At 44.0% G+C, this 20,280-nt stretch overlaps 1 protein-coding gene across 6 annotated transcripts in view; it reads right to left on the bottom strand.

Moving 5' to 3' along the window:
- PITPNC1 (phosphatidylinositol transfer protein cytoplasmic 1) overlaps nucleotides 1-20,280 on the bottom strand; it is a 190,203-nt gene that overhangs the window by 48,023 nt on the left and 121,900 nt on the right. For all 6 annotated transcript variants that reach the window (XM_081162710.1, XM_081162712.1, XM_081162711.1 and 3 more), the window contains one exon: nucleotides 16,799-16,870. In XM_081162710.1, coding sequence (XP_081018836.1) covers nucleotides 16,799-16,870 — 72 coding nt within the window. The remainder of the gene's footprint in view (nucleotides 1-16,798; nucleotides 16,871-20,280) is intronic.

Below are 20,280 nucleotides of genomic sequence, written 5' to 3'. Positions count from 1 at the left end.
TGGGTGTGAAGGTGCTATGGAAGCTCCAAAATGCTACACAAATATGTGGAATTAGTACATTTGCCTCTACCTTTCAACTCACACTGCCTCGGATGTCCACCTTTCCCTGTCCTTGCTCCAGGTATGCTCCACTCACCCCCCTGAGCATCAAGCTTCCCAACAACTCACCGTTCCAATCTTCCACACCCTGGTCTTTGCTCCCCCTTTTGCTCTGAAAGCTCTTCCCCACCCACCCCATCTGTCTGAGTCACACCAACTCACCTTTATGGCCTCTGCCAAGGCTTTCTTGATTGATTACCTTTTAGTAAAGCAATAATACACATAGTAAGTATGAATCCATTTTGGGGAGTAACATTTGGTTACGGTTAAATTCTTGGGCTCCCAGAGGTCCCGATGCCTATCTCCTTGATGGAATTGCCAGGGGAGCACTGCCTCGAATAAGTGGTTTGTCTCAGCTGTTGCTAAATTTGAGGGTCACAAATTAACACTCTAGAAAGGTCGAACTTTTCTGCTTCAGGCTTCTGAAATCTCCCCAACTTAAAGCCCAATCTAGCAAGTGACAAAAGACCCATCGTGATTTCTGTTTAAAAATATGTTTTTCTATCAAGCTGCCACATGGGAGATGAAATAGAATTGACAGGTGGCAGCAAAAGTCTTTCATTTAATTGAAATCTGCACATCTGGACTGGTAGCATCTTAAGAGCTCTAGTAAAAAGATGGTCATTGCCCAGGTCGCATTAAACGCAGCACCATGAGCATGTGCAGCCCCAGGGGTAGTGGGGAATATGCTACGTAACTGATGTACCTCATGGAGTGGTGCATCCCTCAACCCACATTTTAACATTTCCTATATAACAGAAGCCCAACATTTAATTTTTTTGTTCTTTATTTTTTGCTGTCATTGAACTGAACTGTTGGGCTAAATACCATCAACTTTCAGTTGTAACATTGTCTGCTAGTAGTTCGTTCATTTTGTTGTCAGCCAGCAGATGATATCTTGGTAGCCAACAACTAGTAGCAGATGTCAAAGTTCAGAAAAAAAATGTGTGTAAGAAAAAAGAAGAATTGAGAGAAATCCCGTCCACTGAATTTCCTTCTTTCTGCAAATTAGGAAACATGATTGTAAAATTTAATTTTAGGGGCTGAATCTCTGGAATCAAAGAATAGTTTGAGAATCATGGCGCATTACCAAGGACAAGAGACTGAGGAGCAACCTAAGATCCTTGCACAGAACATTCCCTTCCAGCCCATTCTAAATAGCACTCAGCGCACGTCAACATGCACACAAATCACCTGGGGAAGCTTGTGAAGTAGGGCCTGAGATTCTAATAAGGCCCCAGGTGATGCTGATGCCGAAGGTTCTGTAAACACCTGATGTTTTGGAGGATATAAACGTAAGGCTGGGAATACAGAATAAAGAAGCTGCAGAATGGAATTCCAACCCTGCAACGGAAGCCACGGTGGAATCATCAGATTTGGGGTTTAAATGGATCCCTGCATACAGCTCTGTGGGAGATGGGTTTCGTGAGAGACTGCTCTAGAAAAGTGATAAGGTTCTTAACCAGGGCAACAGCAGTTGAAACGGAGAGGCTAGGCTGGATGTGAAATTCCACCCAAATGGAATTCCCAAAAGGCAAAAGGAGGCAGGGAATTTGGCCCCTTTCCCCTAATCCGATCAGACCAGCTTCTGCTCTGAATGATCCTCTTACAGCTTCACCAACAGTTTGCAGACTTCAGAGGCCAGTTTGGAAGCCCACTGTTGCCTCCGCGTTGGGATTCTTCTTGTCTCTCAGGGTGACTTTTCAGAGCAGGCTGCCATCATCCCTTCTCCAGGGCTAGAAAAACATGTCAGCTGACCCCTCACACTGGGCCCCCCCACCAGCTGTGTGATGAACACAGCGTGGAAAAACTGAAGGAGTCCAAAAGCCAGAAAACAGAACACAGGGAAGACACGCAGTTTGGGGAAAGGACAAAGGTACACAAAGACCCAGGGTCGCCAAGACAGAATTCTGGCCAGAGAGGCACAGTCTGAGTCCAATCGTGAGAACACAGACAGGGAAAGCCAAGAATGAGGGGCATCCACACAACATGGCCTGTGCTCTCCAACGTGTCGGTGTCGTGAAAGACAAAGCTGGGCAATGGCTTCGGATTAAAGGAGCCCAAAGAAAGTGACAACTAAAATGGAATGTGTGTTTCTGCACTGGAGCATTAATCAGGGAGGTTTTTTACTGTTGTTCCCTATAAATGTCATTTTGGGACCATTGGCAAACGTAAACATGACTATATCAGATAACAATATTGCATCAACATTAAATTTCCAGAACTTAGTCACTGCACGGTTGTTACGTAAGGAAAAGTCCTTGGTCTGTACTGAAGTATTTAAGGGTGAGGAGGGTCATGATGTCTGCAACTTACTCTCAAAGTGTTCTGGGGAAAAAATGTGTTAATATTTATGGAGAGAGAGAGAGAGAGAGACAAAGCAGATGTAGAAAAAGGTTAACTGGTGAATCTAGAATCGTCGGATTATTTTCGCAACTTCTCTGTAGGTTTGAATTTTTTTTTTAAATAAAAAGTTTAAAAGAAATCCACCAGAAATTGTTTGCTGGTTTGGAAGCAGCTAAAATGCCAGAAGTGAGTCCTGAGCAGGAGAACTGGGCTCAGTTCAATCTTGAGAGTTTCTTGCAACAGAGATGAGCCTGCCCCTCCATGGTGGTCAGTGCCATGTCACCTGGAACAGAGGGTGGGCAGTTCCAAAGGTCTCTCAGAAAGTGCTACCTCGGTTCCACTGCATCACGTAATTCCTGGGACTGGCTCCCTCTCCCGAAATCTGAAGGGAGCAGCTTGATAACCAAGCACTGTCTTGTAAGAGTTATTCCTGGGCCCCACAATGATGCTCCATCATTCCAGGGAGCAGGTGCCACTGGCTTTTAACTACTGCAGTTCTCCTTCTGAGCTTCATAGGACAAGAAGGTAGCACCCGATTTTTGCCCTAATGGTGTTTCCTCCAACTCCAAATGGAAAAATGGGCTTTGCTGGTCATTATTTTCCCTCTGCTGGGGGTAATGTACCCAATTCTGCACATGGGCCAACCAAGGAAAGCAGAGTGGTGCCAGCTGCATGGGTTTCTGCAGAGACCACTTTAAAGTCACCCAACTGTCAAGTTTTCAAATGGACAATGGTTTGCTTCTATGCTTATCTGGATATCCTGGAACAATCTGATGGAGGGTTGCTAAAACAAGAATTCTTTCGCACCTTTCCTCCTTTTTTCTGGTCTTTCTCTCGCTCTCTTTTTATTATTATTTAATGAAAAGGAAAAAAAACAAAAACACACAAAAAAACTCTCCTGGCCCAAAGCCTAAAATCTCTTACTTGTGATGCTAATCTCTCCTCCCTGGCTCCAAGCCATCTCAGTTGGCTTTGTGCCTGTTTAATAATCATGGTTGCTGATAGCAGGTTGTGTCAGTGTTTCCATTATGAAGCTCAGCTTTGAAAATGTTCCTGAGGTGGGCGTACAGTCAGTCTTCCAGGCAGCGGGTACTTACCCCGCATGCCTTGCCCCATGTCCAGGTGTGGACCAGGCATCACCAGCCTGCATTTACACACCTCTTCTCTCAAGGCTACTTGGCCTATAAGGGTGCTCCTTTAGAGCTTTTAGGAAAAGCCAATTTTCTGTACAATGCTTCACTCTGTAAACATCTCTTTGAAGGCATCTGAATTTGAGTCTGAGTAAAAAAGGATCACACGTGTTAACAATTTTTAAAAAAGAAAGAGCCCTGGCCTGTGTGGCTTAGTTGGTTAAGCATTGTCCTGTGCGCCAAAATGTCTTTGGTTCAATTCCCAGTCAGGGCACTCAAATTTTTTCAATAAATGGTTTATTTCAGGAATAAAATTAAAAAAAAAAAAAAAAAAAAAGAGGGAGAGAGAAAGAAGAGAAACGACATGGTGGGTATCTGAGGAGAGTGTTTTCTCCCAAGGCTTGATAAAGAAAATATTTTTGTCTTTCTTCTCCTCGGTTCCTTAACCCCAATTTTCTGTAAGACTTGTTTACATACTGAAGTTTTTTCAACCAAACTACTGAATAGTTTCCCCATTTATCACCTACTGTCCGTTGTTTCATGGACTCAGATAGCCAGTGAAGGGCAGAAGCTTCCATCACTGACACTTCCCACAGGTCCACTCTGGCTGCGGGATCTGCTTCTTGGCAGCTGAGGTGGAGCATGGAAAGAGCAAAGGATACACTTTTAAAAGGATGGGTCCTCAGTTTTGTCAGTTCTTAATTGTGTGGACTTGGGCAGTGTATTTAAACATCTCTCAATAGCAGAGCATCATAGAGTCCACCTGAAGATGCAGTGAATGTTAAAACTGAGATAATATATAGCACAAAGCTCTCCTAAATTTAAGTGTCGGGTCTTATGCTTTGATGTTGGTCCCTAACAGCAGCTCCCTGGGTGCCTGCTGAATTCACTTAATTTCCTGGTAACTGCAGGGGGCATTTTTCTGTCTGGCACTGGAGGAGTTTTCCCACCTAGTTTGAAGAGCTGTCTTCCTGCCCGTTAATTATTATTTTATTGTCCATTCTGACTCCCAGGCACAACCCACAACAAATACAAGGACTTACTGGACCACGTTTACTCGCTGCTAACATCATTCAGAGGGATGACAGAAATAAGGAGCCACTCATACAATGTCTCCTGTCTAAAGTCTTCATTAAGAAGAGATTGGGAAGTTTTCTGGGCAAATACGCAAAACAGGGGTAAGTCACAATAAACCCTGTGAGGATTCTCTGCCATCAGGGGCAAGATCTGTCCCCAGGCTGGAGGGCGGCTGTCAGTCGGCAGGAGGCATGTATCCAAGGTCTTGCACAGACTATGGGAAATCCATAAACGGTTTAGGACAAAGACTTCTCAGAGCTGCCTCTCCCTCACGTGGTGAGACAGGCAGAGGAGTTTGGCTGTGGATATTTTCAGATGTCCTCTGGCACTTGACCTCGGCCGAGGAAGGCACACGCAGACCGAAAGGTAGGAAAAATAAACTGTTCGGGCTCCAGGAACAGAGTTCTCGGTTCGGCTTTGTTCCTGTCAAGGTTTATCTTTAGCCTCGTTTTATTTTTAACTTATTTCCTTTGCCTTTGGGTCTCTGGGGCCCGTCTCTCTTTCCTATCATGGTGTTTGCGCCCAGATCCCCTTTCTCTCTGAATCTGGTCATTTTCATCCCCTTCTATGTGTGTGCCACCAGCATCCTGCCCACCACCCGTACCTTCTAAGGCCGGGGGTGGGTGGTGGGTATCTAACTTGAGTCAGACTCAAGATGACCCAGCTTTGTCCTTCCACCCATATTTGAAAATTTACACAAACTGAAGACATGTTTGAAAAGCCATTTTCCATTTCAAGATTATTTGCTGCCCTACAAAACTTGGAAGGAGAAAAAACAAACCTGACATTGCTTCTGTAACACGGGAAGGACTATTTCCCTTTGTTCGCTATGGAAATTTAAACCTTTAGCCAGGCTTTCAAAACTCAAGGTAGCACATTCCACATGCGGCTTCATAATTCCATTTTTAGAACCAAATATAGCATATTAATTACATGGGAGCTTATGTGCCAAGGCCAAACTAACCTAGAATCAAGTCCCAGGTCTGATGCTCGCCAGCTCTGACCTTGTGCAGACCACGCGCTCTCATTAAACCTCTGTTCTCAGCTGGAGGACAGGAATAAGAAGAGTTGTGAGGACTTGGTAAGATCACAGCTATAGGCGGGTTAGCAGGATGCTGGACTCACGCACAGTAAATATTCCTGCCAATATCCATCTCATTGTCATCATTATCACTAGCCGATATCCACATCACGTTATCACTGTTACTTCCCCACTCTGGAAGAAGGTACTTTCTAGCTGGGGCCTGCTGGTTTACCTTCTACACTCTGCCTTCCTTTGGCTGAGAGGCCCAAGAGAGCCTGCTTGCTCCACCTGTACTTTGCAAAAGGGCCATTAGATGGGGCCCTGCCATCATTGCCCAAGTCGGCAGTGCAGTAAACACCACAGCCCTCAGGGTTTGGCACGTGTGTGATAAGCTGGGTCCATCCACATGAAGTGGAGATGTACTACTCCTTCCGAATATAAAGCTCAGCATCCAAGCAGCAGCATGCTCAGAATCATTAATCAACCCACTTTTCGGAAATAATTATCAAGACTCCCTGGGAGAAAATTCCTAGAGGTTAGTGGCCACTTATAGAGTGACTGGCATGTGATCCTTCCAGGATCATGCTTTCTAGCCACAGGGAACTCATTGCTGATGGGTGCTACTGACAGACCACCGATCTGGAGAACCCCAGCCCCTCAATTTCACTGAACAAGGTCCAAGAGGCTCACATTCAAGGTTCTGCTTTACCCCAACTCATGCCCACATCTCTGTGATCTCAGTTGCCATCCGGACAATACCTTATGCCTAAGTCCTTTCTAATACTCTTCCAGTGACCTTCGCCTCTATTCTACCTTCTATCTACTTCCTCCCAAGCAACCCCCCAGCCCCGGTCTTGAATCTTCTGGTATTATTCCACCTCTAAAATCTGAAAACTCCAAGTTACCTTCTCTCCAATCCCAACCTCAATGCTCTCATTCTCACTCCCGGGGCCTTCTCTTGGACCTTGCTGAGCTCTCCAATCCCCAGAGCCGCCACAGGACTCCAGCGCTCAGGCTCACCTTCACTTACCAGCTCTATTTCTCCATAACCTGCCGAACCCACCCTGAAAACAAATCCTGAATCAATTCACCCATTTCTTTGGCTCCTACGTGCAGGCTGCAAAGCACAGCTGGGAAAATGACAATTACTTAGGACGGTGGCTCTAACTCATTCAAAATTTCCCAAATCACCAGACTGCCAAACCTTTCAAGCAATCCTCTTACTCTTCCGGAGGTGGTCCCCTCATCCATTTCCCATACAGGGTACCATTCACCTTTCTCCTCCTCAAGCCCCCTTTCCTGTCCCTTCCCTTTCAGTGGCTTTCTGCTCCTCTCTCTTCTCCCCACAGACACATCCTTCACTGCCCAGCCCTTGCCCTTTCCTCCTACCTTGGAGGTTCATGAAGACCATCCACTCTCTGGCTTCCGGGAGCCAGCTCTTTTCTACTTTCCAACTTTCACTCTCCTGCTGGCAACTTCCTCTCAGCATCTCACAGCCAAGAGTTAATTTACAACAGTAAGTTTATCAATTGATAGCCCCACATTTGTGGGGTTTTTCTGGCATCCCATGCCTTCCCCTGGGTTCACTTTTTAAATATATATCTGTTCACTAACTTCTTGCACCTACTGTTGCTCTTCAGAAGTTCACAGTCAGAGTCATTATTGTACCCTTTGTATGTGATCTGCCTTTCCTCTGAAGCAGCTTTCAAGCACTGTTAAAAATCTTTAATCTCTGAAGTCTCATTACAATGAGACTACGTATGGATTTGCGTCCAACTCCTTAGTGTTAGAGTGATACTAGAGGGTTGCCTGCTGGGAGTGAAATCCCACCACCTAGCTGTGCAAACTTGAGAAAGTTACACATATTCTCTCTTTTACAGTATATTCACCTGTAAAATGCTCTTCAAGGTTATTAGAGGACTAATGAGTTAACACATAGAAAGCACATACAATGGTGGAACCTAAGTGCTCGGCAAGTGTTAGAAATTATTATTCAAAGTATACTTCTGACCTGAGTTTTCATGTCGTTCTTTAATTTGAGGAAGTTCTCTGCTTTTATCATTTCAAATTGCTTTTCTGTTTTTCCTCTATTGCATTTGTCTGCTGCTTTGAGATAACCATATGGTGACTCTCAACTATTAATAGCTAATACATTTAGCTATTTATTTTTTAAAAATTCTTTATATTTCTGTGCTATGAAATGGGTTGTATTTCTCAACACTGTCTTCCAATTCAATGATTATCTCTTTAGTTATGTCTGGAATTTGTTTATCTTATCTATGGAGTCTTTCATATCAATGCCTGGGCTCCCAAATTTCTAATTGCTTCTTTTTTCAAATCTTCAGTTATTCCCATATCAACATTTGCTACTGCTTGTCCCCAGACTTAGAGCCCAGCCACTCTATGCACCTCCATCCTCCTGAGTTTCTGGTCCTATTTCTGATCCATGCATCTGGCTATCTCATTTTATTTTTTCTCTTTTTGTATTTCATCTGGGCTGGCTATGTGTTTGGAACAGAGGAGATGTATCAGAACATGGACTTGTTTTCTACCAAGATGGGAAGTCTTCCATAGGCTTCTCCCCTCAACTATAAGTCCCTCACTTTCTTTCTCTTTTAAAAATGTTTTTATTGATTTCAGAGAGAGGAAGGGAGATGGAGAGAGACAGAAACATCAATGATGAGAGTCACTGAGCCTGCCTCCTGCGTGCCTCCTAGTAGGGAATCAAGCCCGCAACCCCAGGCATGTGCCCTGACCCGGAATTGAACCATGACCGCCCAGTTCATAGGTCGACACTCAACCACTGAACCACCAGCTGGGCTGAGTCCACTTCTGACTCAGTTCCTCCCCTTCCTTTCAGAGCCAAGCATCTCTCAATTGGTACATTGCAAGCTGGGTTCTGCCCCCACCACCTCACTCATTTTCAGAAAGGTCACCAATGACTGTCTTATTGCTCAGTCCCACAGGACCTTTTAAATCCTATGTTCCTGCACTATGTTGCTATTATCATTGGTGACATTTTCTTCCTTGGCACTCTCTCTCCTGGCATCCTGAGTCTCCTCCCACCTCTCAGGGGGTTCCTGCTCATCCATCTTCATGGACGCTTTTCCATCCCCTCCCCCTTTAATGCTGCTACTCCTACAGGTCCCACCCTTACCCTTCTTCTCTCTTTAGCTGTCACATATCCGTTAGGCAATATCTTCCATTCTTATGGCTTCAGACTACTCTTGCTTTATGACTTCCAAATCTGTATCTCTAGGTCATAGTTTTGGATTTATACATTCAATTTCATACTGGTTATTTTCACCAAATTTCCCATGAGCACTTTACACTCAACCAGACAAAAAGGGAACTCGTCAGCCTCTCCAAGCTGCTCAAAAATACTCCTTGTCTTGGTGGCACTATCACCTTTCCATGACAAAAATCTGAATTATCCCAGACCCCTGAGTCCGTTGTCCCATTCTATCCCCAAATCTAATTAGGCACCAATGTATCTCCCTCTTTCTAATTAATCCTCTCCTCTCTCTTTCTATTTTGGGCTGTGTTTTGTCTCATCCAATCTATTGCAAGTCTCCTGTTTCCTCAACCAGTCTCTCCCTGCATTGCAGTCCTCTCTTTCTTTCCAGTCTCATCCTCGATCCTCTGTTCTCTATAGTATCTACCCTTTTATGCTACAATGGTTGGACTTGCCTGCCCAAGCTGATGACTCCTCATACCACATAGATGCTCGACAAATGTTTCCTGTACAAGGAATTAATGCACTATTGTGATCAACCTTTCCTTTCAATGCAAAATAAAAGACTTCTGGGGTTCTCACTGCAAAGTCAAGACAAAGGGATTGAGGAAGATAACTGATATTTACTAAATACCTATTACCTGTAGAATAGGTGGCTTATATCAATTGTTTGGTTCAGAACATTCATTATCATTTTAAATCTGATTCAAGGGGATAACGGAAATCCAGGAAGAAGAATCTTTAAAACATAAGCATTTACTACACCTCTAAGAATGAAGAACACCCATGGGAACAGTCTTTAAATCAGAAGACTTTACATTCTTGTCAATTTAGAAGAATGGTTAGAACAACATGAATAAAATGAGGTCTGCTGAGAATAGCTCCAACTCCTTCCTCTCTCAAGGTCAGAGCTAGCTGCCCTTGAGACACCGTAGGACTCTTCAACTACATTACCCAACTTTGCAGCAGGAGAAACCTGTTGAAGTCCCTGAATGTTCAGCCCAATAAAACCACTTCTTGACTTTGCCCAATGTTACAGATAAACACCTGTTACCTAGAGGGGCACTGGCTTGGAATAAGTAATGTACACAGAGTTGGAAACATCTTCTACGTTGGACATTCCTATTTGTACAAGGGTGTGGTGATAATTTTTCAGTTCCTTAGTACTCCATGGTGCAGACTTACACAGTGGGTCCTAGAAGACACAGTTTTCAGGGCAGCTAGAGAACAAATGTGACAAAAAAACACAACTCTCACAAATCCGTATTCAGAGGGAGTCACTAATTAATTTTTATCCTTAATTGTGTAAGAGAGAGTATTTTTTCCCAATAGTAAGATTTTTCAAACAGTAAGATCAAATCTTGGAGGAAGCAATGCAGTTATAGGAACACTTAGCTAAAGCAGAGTATAAGTTATCCTGCTTTAGATAAGTGTTCATTACTTTTTTTTTTTAAAGCAATACCGTTTTCTATTCCAAACTATTACAAAAAGCCTCAACACAGTCATACCATGTGTGCCACTGGTGTGTATGATTTAACACCATCTATTTCAAGAGACCCAGATGGTTCTGAGCAAATTTAGCTGGGTGCCGAAAACAAGGCTTCACCCATAGATCAAAATTAAGTTACTAGAAAAATCAATCTTTCCAGTGTCCTTCATTCCTGGGAACCTTCTTTAATACATTTCATGTTTCATTTCAATATTTCACTCTAGTTTCGACATGCCAACTAAGGTGAAGCTGAGTTAAAAACAAACTCCAACTCAAGGCAGATTTGTAATTTCCTCTGAACCCAGGTATGAGTGATGATAAAACATTTCAGCACCAAATAGTCCATTATTTCCTTGACTATCTACTCCAATAGCATTTAGTTGATGCTTTAAAACATACATTTATTAGTAATCTAACTGGCATAGCTCAAGAAAATTAAAATTACTCCATAGAATGGTCTGCATATTCCAAGGGTATTTATGACTGTCTCTTTAAAGGACTGGAAACAAGATGAGATTTTCAGATGCAGCTTCAGGAGGTTTATATTTAATAAAGTTTATGTACCAAATGGCTGTAAAGTCTGACGGACTATAAACAGGCCTTCAATAGGTATTAGTGGGGAAATATGATTTAACAGCTTAATATTGTGCAGACAGAATTGCTGTCAGTCTCAGAAGATCAAGTGCAGAGTTTGGTGGGCAACAGCTGGCATGCTGCTCTGTGAAAACACAGAGCCTGCACACAGTGGAGCAGACGGAAGCAATGATTTCAGTGCATTGAAAGCAACCCCCCCCCCCAAACCCCCCACAACCAAACAAACAAACAAAAGACACAAAAACAACAACAACAAAACTACCTTGGAACCACATCTATTGGAAACCATTACCTTCTTTTCCATAAAGTAGGTTCCTATCATCTCCTTGCCCCACTTATTTTAAAGACTAAAACACTGGTGGAGACATTGTGTCCTTGAGGGTGTTTATGAGATAGACAGCATCCAGGGTATTGCGAAAAATCCCTTTTACAAAGATGATGGCGCTGAATCTGTGAGTAGAGAAGACGCATCGCTCCTTTTTCAGAGCTCTATCAGCTCATTGGCATTAACAGGAAGCCAGTCAGTGCCCGGGAAAAGTTGACAACTGACCTTCCAGGCCTGAATGACAGCATAGCTTATCAGTCAGTGACTTTCCACTGGCGGAACCCAGCCAGCATGGTGCTCACACTTTATATGCAAACACTATTCAGAGCTTAAATGCACTATCCAGACACCTCAACATCCACTGCAGGAGGAAGTCTCACGGCGAATTCAATGAATTCAAGGCGCTATCAGTTATACCAACAAAAAATAAAAATGCTGCCACTTACAACTGTATGATGCCATCAACGCAAACACGCAGTTCATTTTTAGGACTGTCAGAAATTAAAAAACAGTAGCCACCTTAGACTTGATGAAATATGGAAACACCAAAAACAGCTAACTTTTTGAGCACCTACTATGTGTACCAAGCACTGTTCCGAGCACTTTTCATGATTAACACATTTAATCTTCACAAGTACCCAATGAGTAGAAACAATAATTCACTCATCTACATACAGACTGAAGTAACAAGCCTTAACCAACCTCGAAGCAGCTGACCCAGGAATCAAATCCAACTGGTCCGACTGTAGTGCGTGCAGCTTTTGTCCCTTCATTTTGCCAACATTTTTTTTTTTTTACATCCAGCTCTCAGATCACAAATTGTACTACAAACAGCAAAGGCGACGTCTTACGGAACCAAACAGAGTATGTTTTCCATTGTCCTCAGAATGACACTATTAGACACAGATTGAGAAGGCCATTGATTTTCCACTCCACGGACCAAAGTGGATAATAATCCTTCGAAACTGCAAATGGGGGTGCCTTATGCAGCCTTCTTTTTAGCACGTACTGATTTATTCAAGAAAATCACAGATTTCGTAGATGGCTGGTTATAATAATCTCAGGTTAAAAACAGAACCATAAAAGTTGAAGACAGCAGAGATTCTGTCTAAAAATAAAGCAAATGCTTTTTTTCTTTCTATAATCCTCAGTTAGAAGCTATTTAAGAAAAAGATAATCAGCTTCAGAAATCTGTAAATATGGATTCTACGGTTCTCACTGGAACCTCTGCTTTACGAAGTCATTTTAGTACGTTTTGAAATGCGTAAATGAATTATTTTACCCTACATCCATCCATGTTGCCCTCTTATTTTTAAATGATATCATTTTAAAAATTGATTTTAGTGAGAGGAAGGGGGGAGAGAGAGAGAGAGAGAGAAACATCGACGTGAGAGGGCAACATTGACTGGTTGCCTCCAGCATGCCCCCCACTGGGGATCGAGCCTACAACCTGGGCATGTGCCCTGACCAGGAATCAAAACTGGCAACTTTTGGTGCATGGTACGACACCCAACCAACTGAGCCATCCCGGCCAGGGCAGTTCTCCACATTATTTACTCTATTTTCTTGATAAGGAAACCAAGACTCCGCTGCTTAAGGTCATATAGCTGGGGCTTCAACGCTGATCATTTTGTTTCACAAAGAACAACTCTGTGTTCTTTCATTACAACACAGCTGAACTAGACACTAAATCAATTCCAAATACTCCTTTTAGGCAACCTCCAAGGACAGCTCTTGGGAAGGACAGAACCTCATGCTTCCAGGAACTCAACAGGGCACACTCTTTCCATCTGATCAGAGGAGGTTGTTGCTGAGGAATAAAGGCTAATGGGAATATGGTGCCCTCCAGCCGTTTTATTATGTGTGTGGGGGTAGTGGGGGTGGTTATAAACATGCTTTTTGTAAACTTTCCTGTTTCCAGGGGTATGAAGAAGTGGAGAAATTAGAGAATCTGATTTCCTAAGTTTCACAGTTGGTTTTAAATAGCACTTAATATTTCTTTTAAATTTATATTCTCAGCCTTGATGCCCCTCAGATTCACCTGGGGGAGCTCTATGAATTCCAACGCCTGGATTCCACCCCAGACAAATGACATCAGAATCCCAGGGGGTGGGATGATGGCATTGGTGCTAAAGCTTCCCAGGTGACTTTACTATCAGTCACGATGGAGAACTATTTGTCTAGATCCTTAAATGGGGTGGCAATCTATCCTACAAATGGCATATACTACACCTTACTCCCCCAAAAGAATATATATCAGGTTTAACTGGAGGGTGGACTTTAAAACGGCATAATATACTCCCAATTGGCAAATTCAGGGTTCTTAGAGGGATAATGTTCTACCCTTCATGTGTGTTGGCTGGTTTAGACCAGGCTGCACCCAATTAAATCCCAGTGGAGTGGAACCCAGGCATGAGCCATTGCTAAAACCTCTTGGGTGAGGCCCATGTGCAGCCAAGATTGAGAACCACCCCTTTAAATGGTGTCTGCTTTGTTTGGAAGAGGAAGTAGAGGCCAGGCTGCCCCCATTAACCCCGGTGAGCGACAGTAACTTGGCAGCAGCCATCACACGCGTGCTAAGCACTGGCTCTCCCAGATTGAGATTTACGGCCTTGGACAAACAACAGGACCTGAACTTGGCATGGTGCCGTTCTCCCCAGTAGTAATTAGGGCTTAAATAATCCCCATCAGTATGTGCATAAAATAAATGGACCTCAATTTAAGACAACTTCCCCATTGTGTCCTGGTTAATGTTTTCACAATTTACAGGTTTTCACAATCGGAAATATACGAGTTTTGTTTTCACACAGAGAAGAAGATATTTAAACCTAGTCATATAAATACTAATCCCCCCCCCCCATACTGGGTCATGCAAAAAAAATTACTTACATGGTCATTAATAATAAGATAACAACATGTACTCTATTCAATCACTAATCAATATGATTATCACAAGCGTCTTTCAATTTAATCATCGCTTCTTATCGTCATCAATTTCATTAAGTTTTTGGCAGGTAGGGGAGAAATCAGGGTATAGATAGCAGTATGAAGGATGGCAGCTGAATGACAAGACTATACACCCAGAAAATGCAAAGAAAGGAAGTGAGTTTATGAAATAATTTAGCAGAGCAGTGAGAAGAGAAATATCCACTACTGCTCTGCTTTCTTTAGCAATCTGCCTCCCACCCAAATGCCCGTACTCCTCCCCGGACAGAAAACGCACATGCCAGCACACACCATCCGCTTAAGGCTTGAGTTTTAAACCTCGGGACAAAGGTATCTTTTAATAATTAAAGTAAGCATTATTACATAAAAATATATTTCTCATGGTCTGATTTCAAAGCATTAATAACTGAATGAAATGAATGAAAAACCAATAAAGTCTTCCTTTTCTGCCGCCCTGGGACCAACCTTGGCCCAGCTGGGTGATCAACAGCTGCTGCTGAATATGTAAATGAGAGAAAGGCGAACTAGCAAAGAAGTCTAAGCAAGCTGGGGCTGGCCCGTCTGGTCCAGTGGCCTCCGAAGCAAGACCCAGGGATCTCGGGGGCCGAGCCAGGCAGAGGCTGAAATGGGAACATGGGCCAAAGCACACTTAGGACCTCCTCTTTTTGTTTGTATTTTGTTTTTAAAAAAAATGTTTTGATTGATTTTAGAGAGAGAGGAAGTACGAGGGAGAGAGAAAAAACATCAATGAGAGAGAAACATTGATAGGCTGCCTCCTGCACGCCCTCTTACTGGGGATCAAGCCCACAACCCGGGCATGTGCCCTCACCGGGAATTGAACCGGTGACCGCATGGTGCGCTGGACCATGTCCAGCCAACTGAGTCACACCGCTGGGCAGGACCTCTTTTGTGTAACAAGATTGCGGGACATGGACTAGGGTAAGCCGGGTGCCATGACAGAGAGATAGGATCTGGCCCCAGTGGCAGTCTCAGAATCAGCAAGTTGGAGAGGAGATCACGCGGGTAAAATAGCTGGCATTTCTCCCAGAGGAAGTGCACTGTGTTGACCAGGACTATGCACAAGTGCCCATGGGTTAGTGCTTCTCTTGCAGGCTGGCCTAAGTCTCAGAGAGGCCCAGCCCTGGCCATGCGCAGGGGATGCTGCTGACTCTAGCGTGGATAACCTGGTATTTTAAATTCCTAGGAGAGGAGTAACAAAGCTAAATTCCTAGGAGAGTAGTGAAAAGAACTTAGCAGCTGCCAAAACAAGATTCAAGATAAATGATAATGATGTGAATTTTTCGACTACTTAAAGCAAGCGGAGGGTAACCCAGAAGATTATGCTGTTCCTATCAACCTATAGGGATCACCACGAGGCCACGTGACCTCCTTATACCTCCACAAACAGAGCAGTTTTAACTATTCAGGAGGACAGAGCAACAGAGAAAAAGAGAAAGCAAGGCCATCTGTTTGGGAAGACCAAAAGATGTTAAAAAAAAACACTGTGCCAGGCAAAGCAGCTCAGGCATATCTGATCTGCATCTCCATTTTCCTGATGGCCAAGCCCACTTCAATATCCAGTGTCTGGCAATTAGTTAAAGGAATATGAGTGTGGAATACAGTACAGCCATCAAAAATCATACTGGAAAGGACACTTCATGACATGTTAAAAACAGCATATTATACGATTCAATTTTAGGAGAATTGGTTAAAAAAGAAATTCATCCATAATCTGCAATATGAACCAAAATGCTAATAGTAGTCATCTCTGACTTATGGAATTAGTACTGGTTTTTCTTTTCTTTCTTATTTCTCCCCCATGCCTTTTTTTTTTGCATTTTTCAAGTTTTAAGAGCCATGTGTTAATTTTCCAATCAGAAAAGAAGCCATTATTTTACAAGGATTCAAGGTAAACACCGTGTAACTCTATTTTAGACAATAAAGCTTTGATGAAACTGGCCACCACAGTACCTCATATTTCAGATTTCAGGCTGCTGGCAAACTCTTCCGTTGGGGTCACTAACCACCAGCAGATGCTAACCACTGGAGATCCTGAACTTGGGGGGGGGGGGGGGAGTACCACTGCCACATACATTCTTCTTTCCTTTGGAAAGTTCCAGGAACTCTGGCAAAAGCATTGAGCTGGGACAGTCCAGAAAATATACAAATGTACACATATATCTGATTGTATTCATATCAGTAAGTAAATGTTAACAGTCATTGAGAAGATATGTGTTCAATCCAATCATCAGAAACCAAATCCAGGAGTTCCAAGGTCCCCACCACCCTCTCAATTCCCAATGACAATTACTCCAGGTCACAGAAATTTCTGCACATAAAAATGAGAAGAAAAGCTAGACAAGAGATCCCAGGGCACTAGCCCTCAGAAGCCAAAGGCCAGAACTTCGAGGTCCCAGGCACAGATCTTGCTGCTGGCCTTGGACACATAAGGGCTTGAAAAGTGCTGTGGCTCTCAGAGCTGGAGAGGCAAGGGCACAGTGTGGATGGGGGGTGCGGGTGTGGGGCTACTCACACTGTCATTGCTTCCTTTGTTGTCTTCATACTTGGTTTCTATGTGAATGGAGAATTTCGGCAGAAAGGAACACTACGGAAGAAGAGAAGGTTTCATTAGCATACTCTGCATCTTCAGTATAGTGTCTGGATGCTCTCCTGACCCCTTGGTTGGGAGCCCTGTTTGTGATCAGAAACTCTAAGACACTAGGTCAATATCCAAATTCAGACGAGAAAAGCCACCTCTGGCAACACGAATACAATTTCATCCAGAAGCCAGGCCAGAGAGAATGACCAAGTGATGGAAGGCAAGTTGCTGGAGAGGACATTTTCATTTCTCTCTCTCTTTTTTTAAATCTTCACCCGAGGATATTTTATCCATTGCTTTCCAGATAGAGTGGGGGGGGGGGGGGAGAGAGAAAAACATCGATGTGAGAGGCATGCATTGATTGGTTGCTTCCCACATGCGCTCCAACCAGGGTCAGGGATCAAGTCTGCAACCAAGGTATGGGCCCTTGGCCAGAATTGAACCTGGGACCCTTCAGTCCTTGGGCCAAGGCTTTAACCACTGAGCCAAACCGGCCTGGGTGAAGAGGACATTTTCAAAGGATTATGTTCTGAGTTGTCCCACAGACTTGAGAGAAGCCAGTTCCTGAATCAGAGGCAGTTCCAGTTCTGGGTGCTTACTGCTGGGGAGCAGCAACCACTGCTGGATCCTGGAGACCCAGCCTTATCCTTTTAAAAATATTCCTATAAAACTAGGCAGGAAGGTATAGCAGAACCTTAAGATCATATATTACTGAAGTCTGACAGACCAGGCTTTTAGTTTGGGTCTATCACTTAATAGCTATGTGACTTTGGACAAGTTGTTGAACTTTTCTGGACCCTAGCAGTATTAAAACAGGGATACTAATTATTACTTAATAGTGACATCGTGAGGGTCAAATAAAATCATGTGCACAGAACACATGGTGCTGGGCATAGAGGCAGCATTCATTCAGTATTAGGCTACAGCTGAGCTTGACATAAAAGAGCCCCCCTTCTTGCTGGCACAGGGAAGAGGAACCCCAAATGCACACAGCCCTAGTGTCCCAGTCTCATTGAGTTCCATTCTAAGTATTCAGTAGATTTTAAGGGTTAAGGTAGAGGATTTTAATGGATATTGATGTAACCTCCCTCCTGCTGGCACCAAGCTGGGCAATAACTTATCTTGGCCACCAGAAATGGGATTGAAGACAACTGGGTAAAATGACCCAGCAACTGTACCAGGAGCTGTAGGCATTGGAGAAATGAGAGTTGGGTTGATATGCTCAATCCCAAGAGCACATACTCTACACCAGGCACTGTTCTAAGTGCCTGCAGGTTCTAATTCATTTACTCCTTGAGTCCATCCCATGAACTATGTACTATTATTATTGCCCTGCTCTAAAGACAAGGAAACGAAGGCACAGAGAGGTTAAGAAAATGGCTCACAACCACACAGCCAGTAAGTAGCAGAGGCGGGATTGAAAGTCTGGTGGCCTGGGCCCAGTGTCCATCCCCACTGGTTCTAGAAGTGGGGTCTCTGAACTTTTAGCAGCAGCAGCAGTAAAACCTGGAACTTGTTAGAAGTGCAAATTCTTGGGCCCAACCCCACACCCACTGAATCCAAGAAACTCTGGGGGTGGGGCCCAGGCATCTGTGTTTAATGAGCCTGTCAGGGCCCACTGATGCACACCCAAGTGGGAACACCACCTCACTGCTTCAGGCAGAGGAAGTAAACAGAGAGAACACATTATTTAAACTCCAGAATCCACAGTACCCACCCTCACCCATGTCTGCCCAGTGGAGAAGACACCCCCAGCATCTATACAATAAGGCAGAAGCTTTGGATGTGCCATTGAAAAGTCTCCTGATGCCACACGCCTGTGAGATTCGGCATTCACCAGTCTCAATCTGAGTGAAACCAGCAAGCTGAACCATGACAAGGGAAACAGTCAATCCCAATAATTGCCTTCATGGAGAAGGTGGCCCTGCGATTATTCATTGACACTTTCTTTGCTGTTTCCTCTCCAAGCTCTCACTTCATAGCTGCTGCCCTCACACCCAGTCCCAAGGGGTTCCAAGGAGGGGCTGCTCATTGTGAATCGAGACCCTGAGGACTCAGAGCCCTCAGCAGAGCTCTCCATCGACCTTGAACTTGGGGAGATGCACCTGCCCGCGACCCTTTTAAAAACAAGGCTTCAGGTAAACAGATTTGACCTTTTTTAACCCATAATTCACATGAGAGTCAATCCAAAGTGAGTACAATACCAGCTGGTGAGTGAATGGAGCGGGCCAGCGTGGGGAGCTGGGTTGGGGTGCATCGGAGTGGAACTCCGAAAGGATTTTTATTGTTTGAACCTCTAAACCACTTACTTAAGGCCAAACAAATAAATCTTAGCATTTGGGTATTGAACCCAAATAGGAAAATCAAAACTCTTATGCAAATCAGCAGATGTTATTTTTGAGTTGAGGACTTAGGTGATTTTCATATCAGAAAGGCAAGGCCGTCAGAGGCTGTGAGTGCACCTGGAGAGTGAGGTAGCAGGGGGACCCAGGTCAGACAGGCCACCTCCAGAGGGAAGGCATTTTTCTGCTACAGCAGTGGTTTGGGACTGATAATTCCCTTGGGAACTCTGATGGTTGCCTCTCGGAGCCCACGTGGTGTATCTATGGCTCGGAGCATTTTCAGAGCTGTCACTAAAATATTTCCAGTGAGATGTCCATGTTGAGATAAACTTCTGCTTCATACAGGTTAGCATCCCTAAGAACACAGCCCACCGATCCTTGTGGAGCCTAACTGTCAGGAGTGCGAGAGGAAAAGAAGTTGGGAGCCCTGACATATACAAACTGGAACATACTGAAAGAAGAGAGACATCGGGGGTGCCCCCCAATGGCTAAAACTGGACGATGTCTAAGGGACTCAAAAGACGCATACTCTCTATGGTGCCCTGAGCACTTAAAGTCCCATTTGGGCTGCAACAACATGAAGACAAGTCAGAAATACTCACGGCAGACAGAATTCCCAGATGGAACCCAAGAACCCCAGACTGCCCGGCCGGGTGTGGCTCAGCTGTTGAGCATCGACCTAGGATCCAGGCGACTGGGGTTCAATTCCTGGTCAGGGCACATGCCTGGGTTGCAGGCTCGATCAATGACTCTCTCATCATTGATGTTTCTATCTCTCTCTCCTTCTCCTTTCCTCTCTCTGAAATCAATAAATATATATTAAAAAAAAAGAAAAAAAAAAAAGAACCCCAGATAGTGGTACACATATCCTATATAATGCCTCCCCTTAAGTGTGGACAAGACCTGAGAGTATGGGATAGGAGGTCGTTTGATTAGGTTACCTAAGTGATCAGATGATGCTACATTATATAAGACCTGTTTTTAGAAGAAGCAGAGATTCCTCTGCTGGCTTCGAAGAAGCTGCCATGTCTTGAGAGGGCCACGTGGCTAGAAGCTGAGGAGCTGAGAGTGACC

This window comes from Miniopterus schreibersii (genome assembly GCF_964146895.1).
Source record: "Miniopterus schreibersii genome assembly, chromosome: 16".
Lineage (NCBI taxonomy): Eukaryota > Metazoa > Chordata > Mammalia > Chiroptera > Miniopteridae > Miniopterus > Miniopterus schreibersii.
The sequence above is the reverse complement of the archived record's forward strand: the minus strand, read 5'-3'. Positions and strand labels throughout refer to the sequence as shown.